At 32.4% G+C, this 13,354-nt stretch overlaps 1 protein-coding gene across 1 annotated transcript in view; it reads left to right on the top strand.

Moving 5' to 3' along the window:
* The window catches only part of LOC102586805 (probable aquaporin SIP2-1), a 10,180-nt gene extending 2,760 nt beyond the window's left edge, over positions 1-7,420 (top strand). Inside the window, exons 2-3 of the mRNA XM_006346478.2 lie at positions 6,652-6,912; positions 7,004-7,420. Of these exons, the coding sequence (XP_006346540.1) occupies positions 6,652-6,912; positions 7,004-7,171 (429 nt within the window). The 3' untranslated portion in view covers positions 7,172-7,420. The remainder of the gene's footprint in view (positions 1-6,651; positions 6,913-7,003) is intronic.
* The last annotated feature ends 5,934 nt before the right edge of the window (positions 7,421-13,354 follow it).

Genomic DNA, 13,354 nt, shown 5'->3' with positions numbered 1-13,354 from the left:
GGGTCTAGAGAAACACACACATTGGAAGTACTTTTAAGGATTGTGGTGCTTTATGTTAGAAAAGGTTATTGAAAGTAGACTGCCAAACGGATTATCAACTCTTCAGTTTTCCTATTATTAGAGTTTCAAAAGATATAAAAAAACCAACAATAAAAAGACATTTCCTAGTGAAAAAGGATAATATAGAATCCTCATGGGGTGGGGAGATGGACAATAAACACAGTTGGCATGTGTAGTGCAAGAAAGAGCGTATTGAGACTCAAAGGTAGAGATGACTGAAAGCAAAGAATGCAAGGGGCATGCCGACTATATATGTGTCTTTATATCGGATGAAATGTTAATCCTTTAGTGGTTTAGAAAGAATGGATCCTACCTCCCATATACCAAAGTTGGCAAGCCCCAAATCCTTGGAGGACTTGACTGGCACTCGGTGCCTTAACTTGACCCAGTGGACCACTTTACATTCTACATAAATATGATTTATATGTAAAAGTGGAAGAGAAATCATTTCATAAAACATTTTGCACTTTCAATAAGTATGAAGTTATAATCCAAAAATAAGTGTATTCATAAAAGCCATACAAAGTCGCATCTGGGAATAACAAAATGAGACACCTTATGACAATAACATCTATGGAACTTCTATTACTTGCACGAATAGAATAAATATTGGGACAAGACCCGGCTATACCCAAAATTATAGGAGTTCATGTCATAAGGAAAACTGTCAGGTAGTAAATGGGACTCACCAAAATCAAGAGAGCGAGAGAGCAGAGTGCCTAGCGAAGATCTGTGCCGCCCTGAAAGTCCATACCTGAATCCATAATAAGGAGGCAGCAACCACGACAAAAGAGACGTGAGTACATATGAAATACTACTCGCATGAAGAGAAACCCATATATGAAAAAATGCAATACAATATGAATAACTACGTGAGAACAAATCACGAGTCAAGATAGATTCCATTTCGATGAGAACATTTAAATGAAAATTAGACTTTAAATAGACATAGCATGTTTCTTTCGTGGGATAATCCAGTAACTGACATGACATTAACCACCATGTGCACCTCATGCCACTCCGACTTTTAGCCTAAGATGGAGAGGGTCTCACCACAATGCCATGTGGTTTCGACAAGTGTGCTAGCAAATCATGAATCTCAACCAAGGTAGACTATCTAAGGAGTGGCTCCCCTAGCATCCTGGTTATTTGTGTTGTTCATTCCAATGATCTCATCAATAGGCTACGCTAGCTTGATATGTGGACCCCAAGATGGTAACTTACACACTCACCTTGATGGCTATTGTAACTGCTTATGTACAACAAATGCCATTAGAGTGATTTTTTGCTGACCTAACTAGCTGAGTCCCTTGCACAAAGGGGTTGGGTTGGTATTTTGGCTAGCAGTGGATTATTTATCGCTCTGCAATTAGTTTCTATTGTACTCTGCTGCAAAAGTTCTGAAGTTTGAAGTTACTTATTGTTTTAACAGAATATTAAATTGGTTTAGAAGCACGGTTTAAAGTTCCATTTCCTGCGTTCGTTGGGTTGGGAGTCCATGTCACGGTGGTATGGATAAAGAACTTCTGGTGTTGTACTATTCAATTCTCTAGGACAAATGGTTATGTAAATTTGATTAACTAAAACTAACATTTGCTAACCATATACAATGGATCTGTACTTATGCATCAACATAATGCATGTGTAAATCTTAACTTCTTTTTTAGGGAGTCTTCGTCTATTTAAGTTCAAATATATGTACAAAAATATCGTTAATGATGATTGATGAAGTTTGAAATCAATGAAAGTAACATGTTCACCTCCATTTAATGATATATTATATCACCATCTATTTGGCATTTTGTTAATTATTTTGTAGTATTAATTTTTATGAAGAGTTAGTAGTCAAAACACACATGAACTATCACTTTCTCGCGAGTTCCACACTCCAACTATCAGTTGTTTCCATTTCCTACTTGAATTATCACCATCTACGTATTAAATAAAAGACTCCTCGAAGTTGCCAACTATTAGTTGTTCTCTTTTTCTATCTGCACTATCACCATCAAATCAGATAGGTGTGTTCTAATACATGTATGTTGATAGTTCAGGTAGGAAAAGGGAACAACTTATAGTTGGGGGTGTGATACTCGCGAAAAGATTATAAAACGTTCCCAACTTTGGAAATTGATTTCTGTATTGATACTTTCTAATGAAAAATTTGGAAAATTTATATAAACTCTGGAAACACCGCAATTTTAAACAGGCATTTTTGTTTGGTTCAAGTGAAAAGGGAGGAAACAGTTTGGAGGTTTCGGGGGAAGATGTGGCAACTTTAAACGATGAGTAGGTTATGGTTAATTGGGACATCAATTATGCATAATTTTGAATATTGGTCCAGCAGCCAGACATGTTGTAGCTTTTCCAGTTTGTCTTCCCATTACCCATGACACTATTTTCCTTGCAACATCTTGATGACCGTCTTTTTTGCTCTGGCACCTGCAACCTTTGTGTGATGTAAGTCCTTGTGAACTTGCCTGATGGACATGTTGGTTGCAGGGAAATTATCAATACCCTATCCTCCATAAGGTTCATATTTTTTGTCTAACTTTACCATTTTCCATTTCTACTCCTCTGGGGAGTGCCATCTAGTACCTTCTTTGCAGTGATCCAGTCACTTCTATTTTGTTGCGATATTTGTAACCCCTTTAATAGCCAAATAATGTCCATGACTCCAAATTTGTTCAACGTAAACTCTGAATGGTGCAATTATTCTTTTGAAACTGGTAAGGTTGTGAATGGTGCAATTATTCTTTTGGAACTGGTAAGGTTGTGAATGGTGCAATTGTTTCTCTTCTTAATGAACGGAGAGGAGACATCATTGGTGGACAGGTAAAACAGAAGAATGTTTGCAGATACTTGGATGGAGGAGTTAACTTATGTATATTGCTGTGTTGACAAATCATCAAGTTAGCATTTTGGAGTCAGTTTTGGCTAAGATTATTGATCACCTGCTCCTAAAATTTTGACATAACTACATCTGTATGATTTTCTTACTGTTGGACTTGTTTTCTTACTGTAGATTCTGTTCGTACAGTTTCTACAAAGCTAAGTTGTTTGCGAAGGTTGAGTGTGCTTTACATGGGTCAACATGCATTTATGTAAATTAGCATTTCCTAATATGTTATGATTTAGCTTCACTTGTTTTTGTTATATGTAACTCTAGTATTTACACTTAACTGGATAGTACACTCAAGCTTACAACATTTACTAGTAGCTCTTGATTTATGAGGATGGATTATGATCCATATGGCCCCAATTTTCTTCCATTTTCTTCTCTTTCTTCTTTTGGTTGATGAGATTTTGTCATGAGTTCCAGATCAGTTGGTAAAAAACTTGTTGAGTTGCATTTATTTGAGAGGTACTTGGCCCATGCACGTGCTCAATACAAAACAAATACATGCAATAAGGCTTGTTTAAGCTTTCATTTTCAGCCTGCCTAAACTTGTCCAAGATAAGTGCTGAAGTGTGTCTACCACCTCATCTTAAAGTTTAAAATATCATAAATTTATTTTATTATGCTAAGATACCCCAATGCGTGGGCCTGACTCTTTTTTTTGTAACAAGCCTGTGGAAATGCTGTTTATTATCCGTGTAAGACTTGAACTCGTGATCTGTACTTTATCAACTATGTTGAATTATGTATATCTCATCTAATTTTCTTATAATCAAGAAAAGTCTAGGTGCATGATTCGAAATTCAGTGAATAATGGACTTGACCCTCTACCTTTTTCCACTTTATCTTTTTGTCTGCGGTAGAGTTCGAACCAGTGATGTGCTCCTAACAAACACATTGTTAAGTTGCTGTGACCTATCAACTGAAAGGACCAGGTCCTTTTAGCAACTATGCAGGAAGGAAATTGCGGAAACATAAATCAAACACAAGGAGTTTATCTGGAGATCTTCTTGCTCAAGGGCGGCAAAAATCACGACCTATCTCCAATAGGATTTCCCCAAATTTTCCACTATAATTTGAGCAATTTTAAGGTTACAACACGTACACCTAAGGAACTGACTCTAACAACACCTACCCAAACCTCAATAATTCTCCCTAATTGTTGGTATCTTCTCCAGCTCCTTCCAAGACTACCCAGTCTAAAACGTCCCTTTACAAAAACAAAACAACAGCTAATACAAATTACTAGGAATGTAAAAAGCATATAGTTAAGGACCACAAGAATCTAGCTTTTACAACTCAGAACTACTTGGCCCAGCCTTATCGAGAAAAGGTAGAACAATATGAATAACACTTGATAGGAAAAGGTTCTTAGTTGCAACAATTGACTCTTCTTCTTCAGCATCAATATAATGCTTTATATGGAGTAGAATAGCTGCCTATACTTTTCCAAATCCAACCAAGACTTGGTTCAAGAATTTCCGAGAAATCAATCCTTCTTTGACTTGGTTTGGAATCGGCCAACTTCTCCTTATTCCAAATTAAATCCATGTGTTCAATTATGGTAAGTTTCCATGTCTTGAACTCCAGTTACTTATAGAACTGAATTAAAGCATTAATCTCAATTCTCCAATGTTCCTTTTTGTCGCGTGGAATACCTTCTCTTGTGTAGATCAAAGAATCTCTTCTAGTTCTTGTTTGAAGAACCTGGTTCTGTAAGCAATTCCTCATCACCATTGCTAGCTTCACCAATTTCTTTTGGATATTTGCCAAACACCTGGTTCTTATACATCTTCGTCTATCCTTCTTGTACATTGATTGTTAATTGTACATTGTTTGTCAATCATCAAAATATCATAGTATCTTAAGTTAAGACTCAGATTAAAGTAAATCAGAACACATCACACGTTAAGCTCTTGTGGCTTGACCAAAGCCTCGAGGACAAGTGATAACAACACAAACAGCAGAAGACTCTAAAATTAGAAGATTAAAAAGAGGGAAGGAATTGATTCTTGAAAGAGTAGAACACAAGCTCAAATATTTGATACTTGAAACCTTGTACTAAAGAAGTTGTGAATCAATTATCTCAAAAAAAGGTTGTGAATCAATTAAGAAGGAGAAGAAAAAAAATAGGAGGGAAGAACTAACAAGGAATCTTAACATTGAAGAAATTCAAGCTATGATTCAAGGTAGAATATAAATGGCATAACCCTAAAGAGAACCTCAAAGGTCTCCACAGGCCACAAAGGCTACTAACATTAATATTAATTCAAACTTAGCTACAATAAAGAAGAAAGAACCCCCTTCATGTAGATGCCTAGATGGGGCTGCCATTCTCCCTTGAAATTATCAATGGGGTAATCAAACTAAATTAAATAAACTAGTAAAATCCCTAGGTTCATATAATACTACCAACACTTCATTCTATAAAGCTATATAAGTAGTCAACATAGCATTGAATAATCTTCTAGAACACAAGTTTGGGTCACTGGACTCGCTTCTTCTTTGGACAGATTTCTGGACCAAAATCCAACTCTTATTGGTATTCAATCTGGGCCTCCAAATAGAAGTAAGACTTTCCCAAAACATCTACTTTGGTCTGGACTCTGGAGCTCTTATTCGGTCACAAAAACATGTTTTCATTGCTAATTAGAGCCTATTAAAGCTCTAGATATTCCATTGCCCATAATGAAGTTGTGCTTTCTTGAATGCTATCAACAAGTGTCTTCCACCTCATCTAATTGTGTTAGTATTCCCGAAAAGGGTTTGTAAAGGTCTTACACCATCCTTTTAACTGCCTCAACTTTTGTATTAGATGTTCTAGTTCTCTCACATTATATCAGAGCCACATTTTAGGAATTTCATTCCCACACTTGTTATCTAACCACAAGGACGTGAGGAAGGGTGTTGAATTATATAGTTGTCTCACATGGATTGTGTAAAGGTTTGGAATAATAGGTCCTTTTACCACTCTACTCATGTCTTAAAGTTTTGTGTTGGGCAGATTGGATGCTTAAACTTTTTCACTATTAGATATACTAGAGTGTTGTGGGTGACTAAATGGATAGTAGAAAGATGAGGTTAAGTAATTGATAAGTCTGTTGAAATGTGAACCCTGTCTCAGAAGAAGAATAGAGTTTTTGATTTGTGTGATACATGGATTTAGTTAGTTGATTTATTTGGGATATTGATATAAGGATACATGTATGGTTGAATACATGTATGATACATGTACTAAACTATGTACATGCTAGGATAGTCCTATAAATATCTAGACATTATAGTCATTTTTGATAAGCCAAAATGTAAGTCAAGTTGGTAGAAATTCACTTGTCTTCTAAGTATATCATTGATTGAGAAAGCAAGTAGACTGAAGTAAGAAAGAATGATATCCTCTACGTGTCTTCAAGGAGTTTGAGTGATTCGGAGTGCTTTTTCTCCCCTAATTTTTCCAACAAAGGCACTATTAGCTTTAAAAGACATGTGTTCATTGGTTATCAGTCATATTCTGAAGCTACTCACCATTAACTTTGCAGTCAAAATCAGGCAATGACATTGTGACTCAATTTTTCAATTTTGTTTTTACTTTTCTTGCCTGTTAGATTCAGCTAAAATATTGTTATTTTTCCTAGAAAAGCTTATTATAGTTCAGTGTTTCTTCTGATGTACAATTCCCTCATCTTATTGCTTTTAAGGTCTTTGGTTCGATTACTGGGGTTAGATTCATCATTGCGGCATTTCCAAACATAGGACGTGGACCTGTTTTGAGCATTGACATCCATCGAGGTGCATTGACAGAAGGATGTTTAACATTTGCAATTGTTAGCATTTCACTTGGACTTTCCAGAAGAAGTCGAGCGAGTACTTTCATGAAGACATGGATATCCAGTCTGTCCAAACTGACTCTTCACATTCTTGGTTCTGATCTAACAGGGGGATGCATGAATCCAGCTTCTGTAAGTACTTCCTTGTGCTATAAAGTATATGTTTTATAAAGTGAAGTTTCTGTATGGGCAACATAGATATTGAGTTAAATAAATTTTGTAGGTGATGGGGTGGGCTTATGCGCGGGGTGATCATATTACTAAGGAGCATATACATGTTTATTGGCTTGCTCCAATACAAGCAACTTTGTTGGCTGTTTGGACTTTCAATTTGCTTGTTTCCCCATCGAAAGACGAAGAAGCAAAGAAGAGAGAGAAAAAGTCAGAATGATGCGTCATTCTTTTCTGGTTCAGAAACTACATGTATCAACTTACTTCTCTTTCTTTTTAAAAACTTAATTTGTAAAGGGTTCAGTTAAGGGATGTATTATTTTGCCTCAATATAATGTTAACCTCCCCTGTGTTTGAATTCTTGATGAAAATCTCCTATCTATGTTGGTTTTCTTATGAAACAATTAAACAACAAAAAAGAATATTGTAGAGTGTTGTATATTTATCATATTAGTGTGGATGCCCGTAACTTCAAGGTGTAATTCCACCATTATCTGTAGTAATACCTACACTTTCGTACTTCCACATTGATCTCCCACAGCCCCACAATCTTCCCTATATTCTCAAAAGGTTCATGTCATGTTTATCACAACCGTACCCTCTTTTAGTAGTATATTATATATATAGATGCATGATAGGTGGCGGATAATATAATATACTTGAAGATTTGGAAGGAATAAGAAAAACTCTCATTTCTTGTCTCTCTATTTCTATTGCTTTCATCTTCTAATATTGTTACTCTTTCTGTTTGATATTAGAACAACAAGAATCTCTAATCTTCGAGTTCCAAGTTATATTTTAGTTTCTACTACCGTAAGTATTTATAATTTCATGTTTCGGTATGGAATTCATTTTATAGTTGCATTATGAACATAGAATGAGGTATGTTTCTAATTTACTAGTTTGGCTAGTGTGAGGTAGTAATATCATTACAATAGTTTTGATACTTTTTTTTTGTTAAATACCAATTTAATTTTGTTCATAAAATTCTATTAAATATGAGCAGATTGTTATGGGCTCAGATCTTTCTTGTTTGCTAGGTTTGCAGGACATATTAATTGATGATTTGAAGATCAAGATTTCATAGCTATTGTAAATTAGTGCTGAAGAACTTTGTCTGTTAATGTCTGAATTGGTTTTGATAGTTATGTTGTGAATAATAATTTAACCTTCTTGATGACATAACTCAACAATATAATTTTGTATTGTCACATAATTTCTTAGCATCAATAGTTGGTTGAGTTAAAATATATAAAGTATATAGTTTTACGTGTGATCAAGCTGATATTATTAAGAGTTTTACAAAAAAAATTACAATTTAGATTAATATGCTATTTTTGTTGATATTTCCTTCATATATGCTATTTTTGTTAACTGAAATTGAAAAAAAAAAATGATTCTTTGTATATTTGATTTTATGCCTATAGAATAACATTTTGAAAAGGAATAGTGATACTAATCATATATATATATAAAAGAGAACCCTAAGCCCGTCTACGTGGCGCCACCACAAATCAGGATTCCCTTTTAATTTATTTTATTTCCAAAACTAGCCTTCCCCTTTCATGAAAAGTTGTGACTTTTATGAAAAATTGTGACTTTTATGAAGAGTTGCCACTTTTATGAAAAGTTGTACCTTTTATGAAAGGTTGTAGCCTTTCCGAAGAGTTATAACTTTTCCAAAGAGTTGTAACCATTCCGAAAAGTTGTGACTTTTACAAAGAGTTTCCACTTTTATGAAAAGTTGTGACTTTTATGAAAGCTTGTGACCTTTCCGAAGGGTTGTAACTTTTCCAAAGAGTTGTAACCTTTCCGATAAGACACAATAATCATTTGTTCACACTACCATTTGTTGTCTATAAATAGAGGACTTTCCTCTCATTTTAAAACTACGAAAATTTTGAACTACTTTTTCTTCTTCTTCTTCTGTACAATTAAATAGTTGTGTACTTTACTCCTGTTGAATGGCTCACTGACACCATTGTTTTTCTATCAATACACTGGTGAATAGAATCGTTCTATCTTGAGATGATCTATTCCTTTAAACATCGGGTACTAGAGGAGAATAATTTCCTTAAGGGGACACTGTGCATTCAATGGACTCGATTTTTTCCCTTTTCTTTCATTCAATTTTTGAACATCCTGGTATGTTTTTTACAGTCATTAATTTATGCTTGTATAATTAATTGTTGTTTTTGAGTACATGCTTTAAACTTTGTTGTTTATGTTTATGCAAAGTTATTGTTATAAGTATTTGTTAGTACAGATTAAATAACAAACATTACTTGGGTATTCAAGCAAGTTTTCTCTACTGAAATTGTTGAAGGTACAATAAAAAAAAGCACTTACAAATCTATAATTTCTTCATCAACAACGTTATTCCTTCACATATAAGGATGCGATTTTGTGTTCTTTAAAAAATCCTCTGAGAGTTAATAACTTTGCATGTCCATTATTTTTTGGTTTTTATGTTGTTGTTATCTATTTTTACTAAATTTTATCAGAGGATATTATGAGTACATTAAGGATTGAAAGTTGATTGAAGTGTTGGTCAATTTTTTGGGGTATGTTATTCCAAAACATAGGAACTTTTCTGGTTAGAATGATTTGTTATCATCATTGGATATCTCATACATTACTCCCTTTGATGTATGTTTTTTTCCGCTGTTTTGTTGTTTTCTTAAAATTGTACTGATTATTTTTCATTTGGTATGTATATTATCTCACTTGGACAAAACTTTTCGTCCTTTTAATGTTTTCCTTTTTTCCTTCTCATTCGGCTCTTCTAAATATTTTTGGTGTGAGTTATGCCTATTTTTGGCAAACTTAATTTGAAAAATATGAAACAAAACCGACTCTAAATAAAAGTAATATCTTAAACTACAAAAGATATGTCTATTAACATAGATTTGTTGTCCTTCATGTCCCAAGTCATTGTTGACCGTTTGAGTTATCTAGGTTAGACTCATTTTTAATTTTTAATGTTCGAGAATATTTCTTTAACATGAGTCTAGAATCCAACATTTTTATGTACTTGTACTTTCATAATGCAACAATTATACATACATATTTCTGAACAAGTCGTAAAGTTGCATTGATGAAGCATCTAGAAGGGCCTTCGGAGCATCAGTTTATTGAAGAATGCATTTCTAAAAGGGTCAACAATATTATTTTGTTGTTGTTTCAAATTTATTTTTCTCCTTCTATAAATTTTGTTAGAGTAACAAAGTAACAATAACGAAAATTGGTGAAGGTTCGACCTCAGACAAGTAGATTGTCTCTAAAAAAATTATTTATGTTGTTGTGGTGTACATTTTTTAACGGTCTTAACTTATTTATAACTAATATTGATTATCGAAAACTTTCACATATTTTCTTTTTCAGAGGGAGTTATTCTAACCATAAAATAATCAGATTCTATATTTTTCATGTAAAAAAAATAAATAGAAAAAATGATGTTTAATTGCTACATTAGATCACTCAATTTTAACAAGACAATTATATCATCAAACATATATTATGATAAATTATGTAAAAGATAAAAATTATTAGATATCAAGATATTTTTAATCATTAATTATATATTTACAATTTTTGAGATATGTGACAATGTCAAATCATTTATTTATGTTGAAATGTTCTAAAAACTTACTAAAATTTACTCTCTCTTTTCTTATATAAGTCTATTATTGAAAAGGTTGTTCAACAGCTTAGAAAATTTATTTATGCCCGCGCGAAGCGCGGGTAAATTACCTAGTTTCATATATAATTTTAAAGATGACAGAGGGTCTTCTCTAATTCTTTTGGCCTATTGCTCCTGAAGAAACAATATATTATAATGATTTGATTATTAATGAAGGCATGTCAGAGAAATATTTTGCTTAATTAGTTTCTCATGTATTCACAGAATAATCTATCTATATCTATATCTATACTACCTTAAAAGCATAAACTTCCTTACTTACATGTTAAATTACTATAATACCCTACATAAAACACTCAACTATATATTTGAATAACAAATGTCCTCTAAGGTTGTGACTTTTCAGATGAGTTGTGACTTAACTAAAAGGTTGTGACTATTTTTATGAGTTGTGGCTTTTTCAAAAGGTTTTGACTTAACGATAAGTTGTGACTTTTACAAAGAATTGTGACTTTATAGATGAGTTGTGATGTTTCCGATAAGTTGTGACTTTTCCAAAGGATTGTCACTTTTCTGATGGGTCATAACTTTTAAGATAACACACAATAAACAGATGTTCATACTACCCTTTGTTGGCTATAAGTAGAGAGTTGAAGGGTGTATTAGTTTAATTTTTATTTTCATTTAATTACTAATTTTTATGACAAAAATATTTTTATTATATGCAAATATTTATATGTGTGTGTGTGAATGACTTTATTTACAATGTTATTTATGTGATTGAGATTTTCAGGAATGACGCCGGGTTGAAGGGTGTATTAGTTTAATTTTTATTTTCATTTAATTACTAATTTTTATGACAAAAATAAAATATTTTTATTATATGCAAATATGTGTGTGTGGGCGTGGGCGTGGGCGTGGGCGTGGGCGTGTGGGCGTGTGGGCGTGCGCGCGTGTGTGTGCGTGTGTAAGTATTTTTATGTAAATTAAAGCATTATATTTGTCATTAAAGTATCATCATGTTAACAAGATCTTCCAACTTCAAAATATATCATTTTTAAATGTTCTGATTTCTGTTTTTTTTTCTCTAAAACAAAATTCATAGCAAATATGAAAATATGTGAATCGTTTAAAATTTATCATTTGCAAAATAATTTTTTTATTAAGTAATATGGAATAAATGTGGAATACACAGAAAGCTATGAAGTGCAAAGTTCGATTACTATTTCCCCCCTACACTAAATTAAAATCGTATTAACTATCTAAATAAATAATATAATTAATTAGAAGTCCTATTTATTTATTTATTTCAATGCGGAGTTAATAAGAAATTCAGCAATTGCACTTTAATTCTTTAGTTATGGCATTATAAATTCTCTTACTTATTATTAATTATTCCAAATGTTATTCACACCCTTTTACATTCTTTAGTTATAGCATTATGAATTTCGTTAGTTATCTATCTTCTATACTACCTTAAAAGCATGAACTCCTAAACTTAATGTTGAATTACTAAAATACCCCCAAACAAAAATACTCAATTTATTTTATTTATTAACTTAATTATTTGTATTATATTAAAAGTACATATCAAGGGTTGTGATTTTCTCAAAGAGATGTGACTTTTTCAAAGGGTTGCAACTTTTTTGACGGGTTTTGACATTTTCGATGAGTTGTGACTTTTCCAAAGGGTTGTGCCTTTTCCGATGAGTTTTGACTTTTGCAAAAGGTTGTGATTTTTTCGATGAGCAGTGACTTTTTTGAAAGGTTGTAACTTTTCTGATAAGGACCAATTAGCACCTATTCATACTACTATTTCTTAGCTATAAATAGAGGGTTTCCTCTCACTTTTAAACTACTTATTTTTAAAGTTTTTTACTCTTCTTCTTCTTAAAAAATCTCAGCGTTATTTGCAACAGTTGATTAAGTTCAAAATTCAATAAAATTCGAGGTACCACATAAGAAAGAGTTGGTGAACAAATTGTAGCAAATCATTCATAAATTCACACTCGTATTTTTCTTACGATTTCCATGAGGTAACAGTGACGAAAAGTTGTGGGAAAGACAATATTAATAAACAAATATGAAAAAATTCACATTATTTGGATATGATATTTCTTCTTTGGTTTTTTATTTTTTATTTTTTTTACCCTCATTGAAGCAGTTTCTTTTTAATTTTGCTAAAACAACGGACATCAACGTAGTCCATTTAATCATTAGTTTTTATGTTAAATCCACTATTTCAAAAATAGATTTTTACTTTTACTTATAATATGATAATATAGACATGATAATAATTATTTCTTAATAGATATGTAAGTAAAAATGAACGAAGAAAGTTAAGTGTTGGTGACGAGATTTTAATCAAATGGAACACTATAGTGAATATAGCATGAACATATATTTTCGTCTTCCTTCTTCATTGGCCATGTATCGTCCCACATATTTTTTTCCCTATTATTTTGTGTTCATTTTAATTTGAGAAAATTTTATGCCACAAGATACACTCCTTGTTAGCTATATAAAAATAGATAAGAAAATAGTGATTGATCATTAAATAATCTTTAATTAAATTAAAGCTTCAATAAACGATACTTTAAATTTTATTCATCTATTAATTTTTATTATTGAAAAAGTTTAATATATTATATCACGATACAACTTCTATAAGATACTAGATACATTCATTAGACAACAACTATATGATATGTATGCGGCAAGAAAAAGGAGAAGACTACAATTCTACAAAGATAAGGGAGA

The sequence above is a fragment of the Solanum tuberosum genome, unplaced genomic scaffold (genome assembly GCF_000226075.1).
Source record: "Solanum tuberosum cultivar DM 1-3 516 R44 unplaced genomic scaffold, SolTub_3.0 scf00077, whole genome shotgun sequence".
Lineage (NCBI taxonomy): Eukaryota > Viridiplantae > Streptophyta > Magnoliopsida > Solanales > Solanaceae > Solanum > Solanum tuberosum.
The sequence above is the reverse complement of the archived record's forward strand: the minus strand, read 5'-3'. Positions and strand labels throughout refer to the sequence as shown.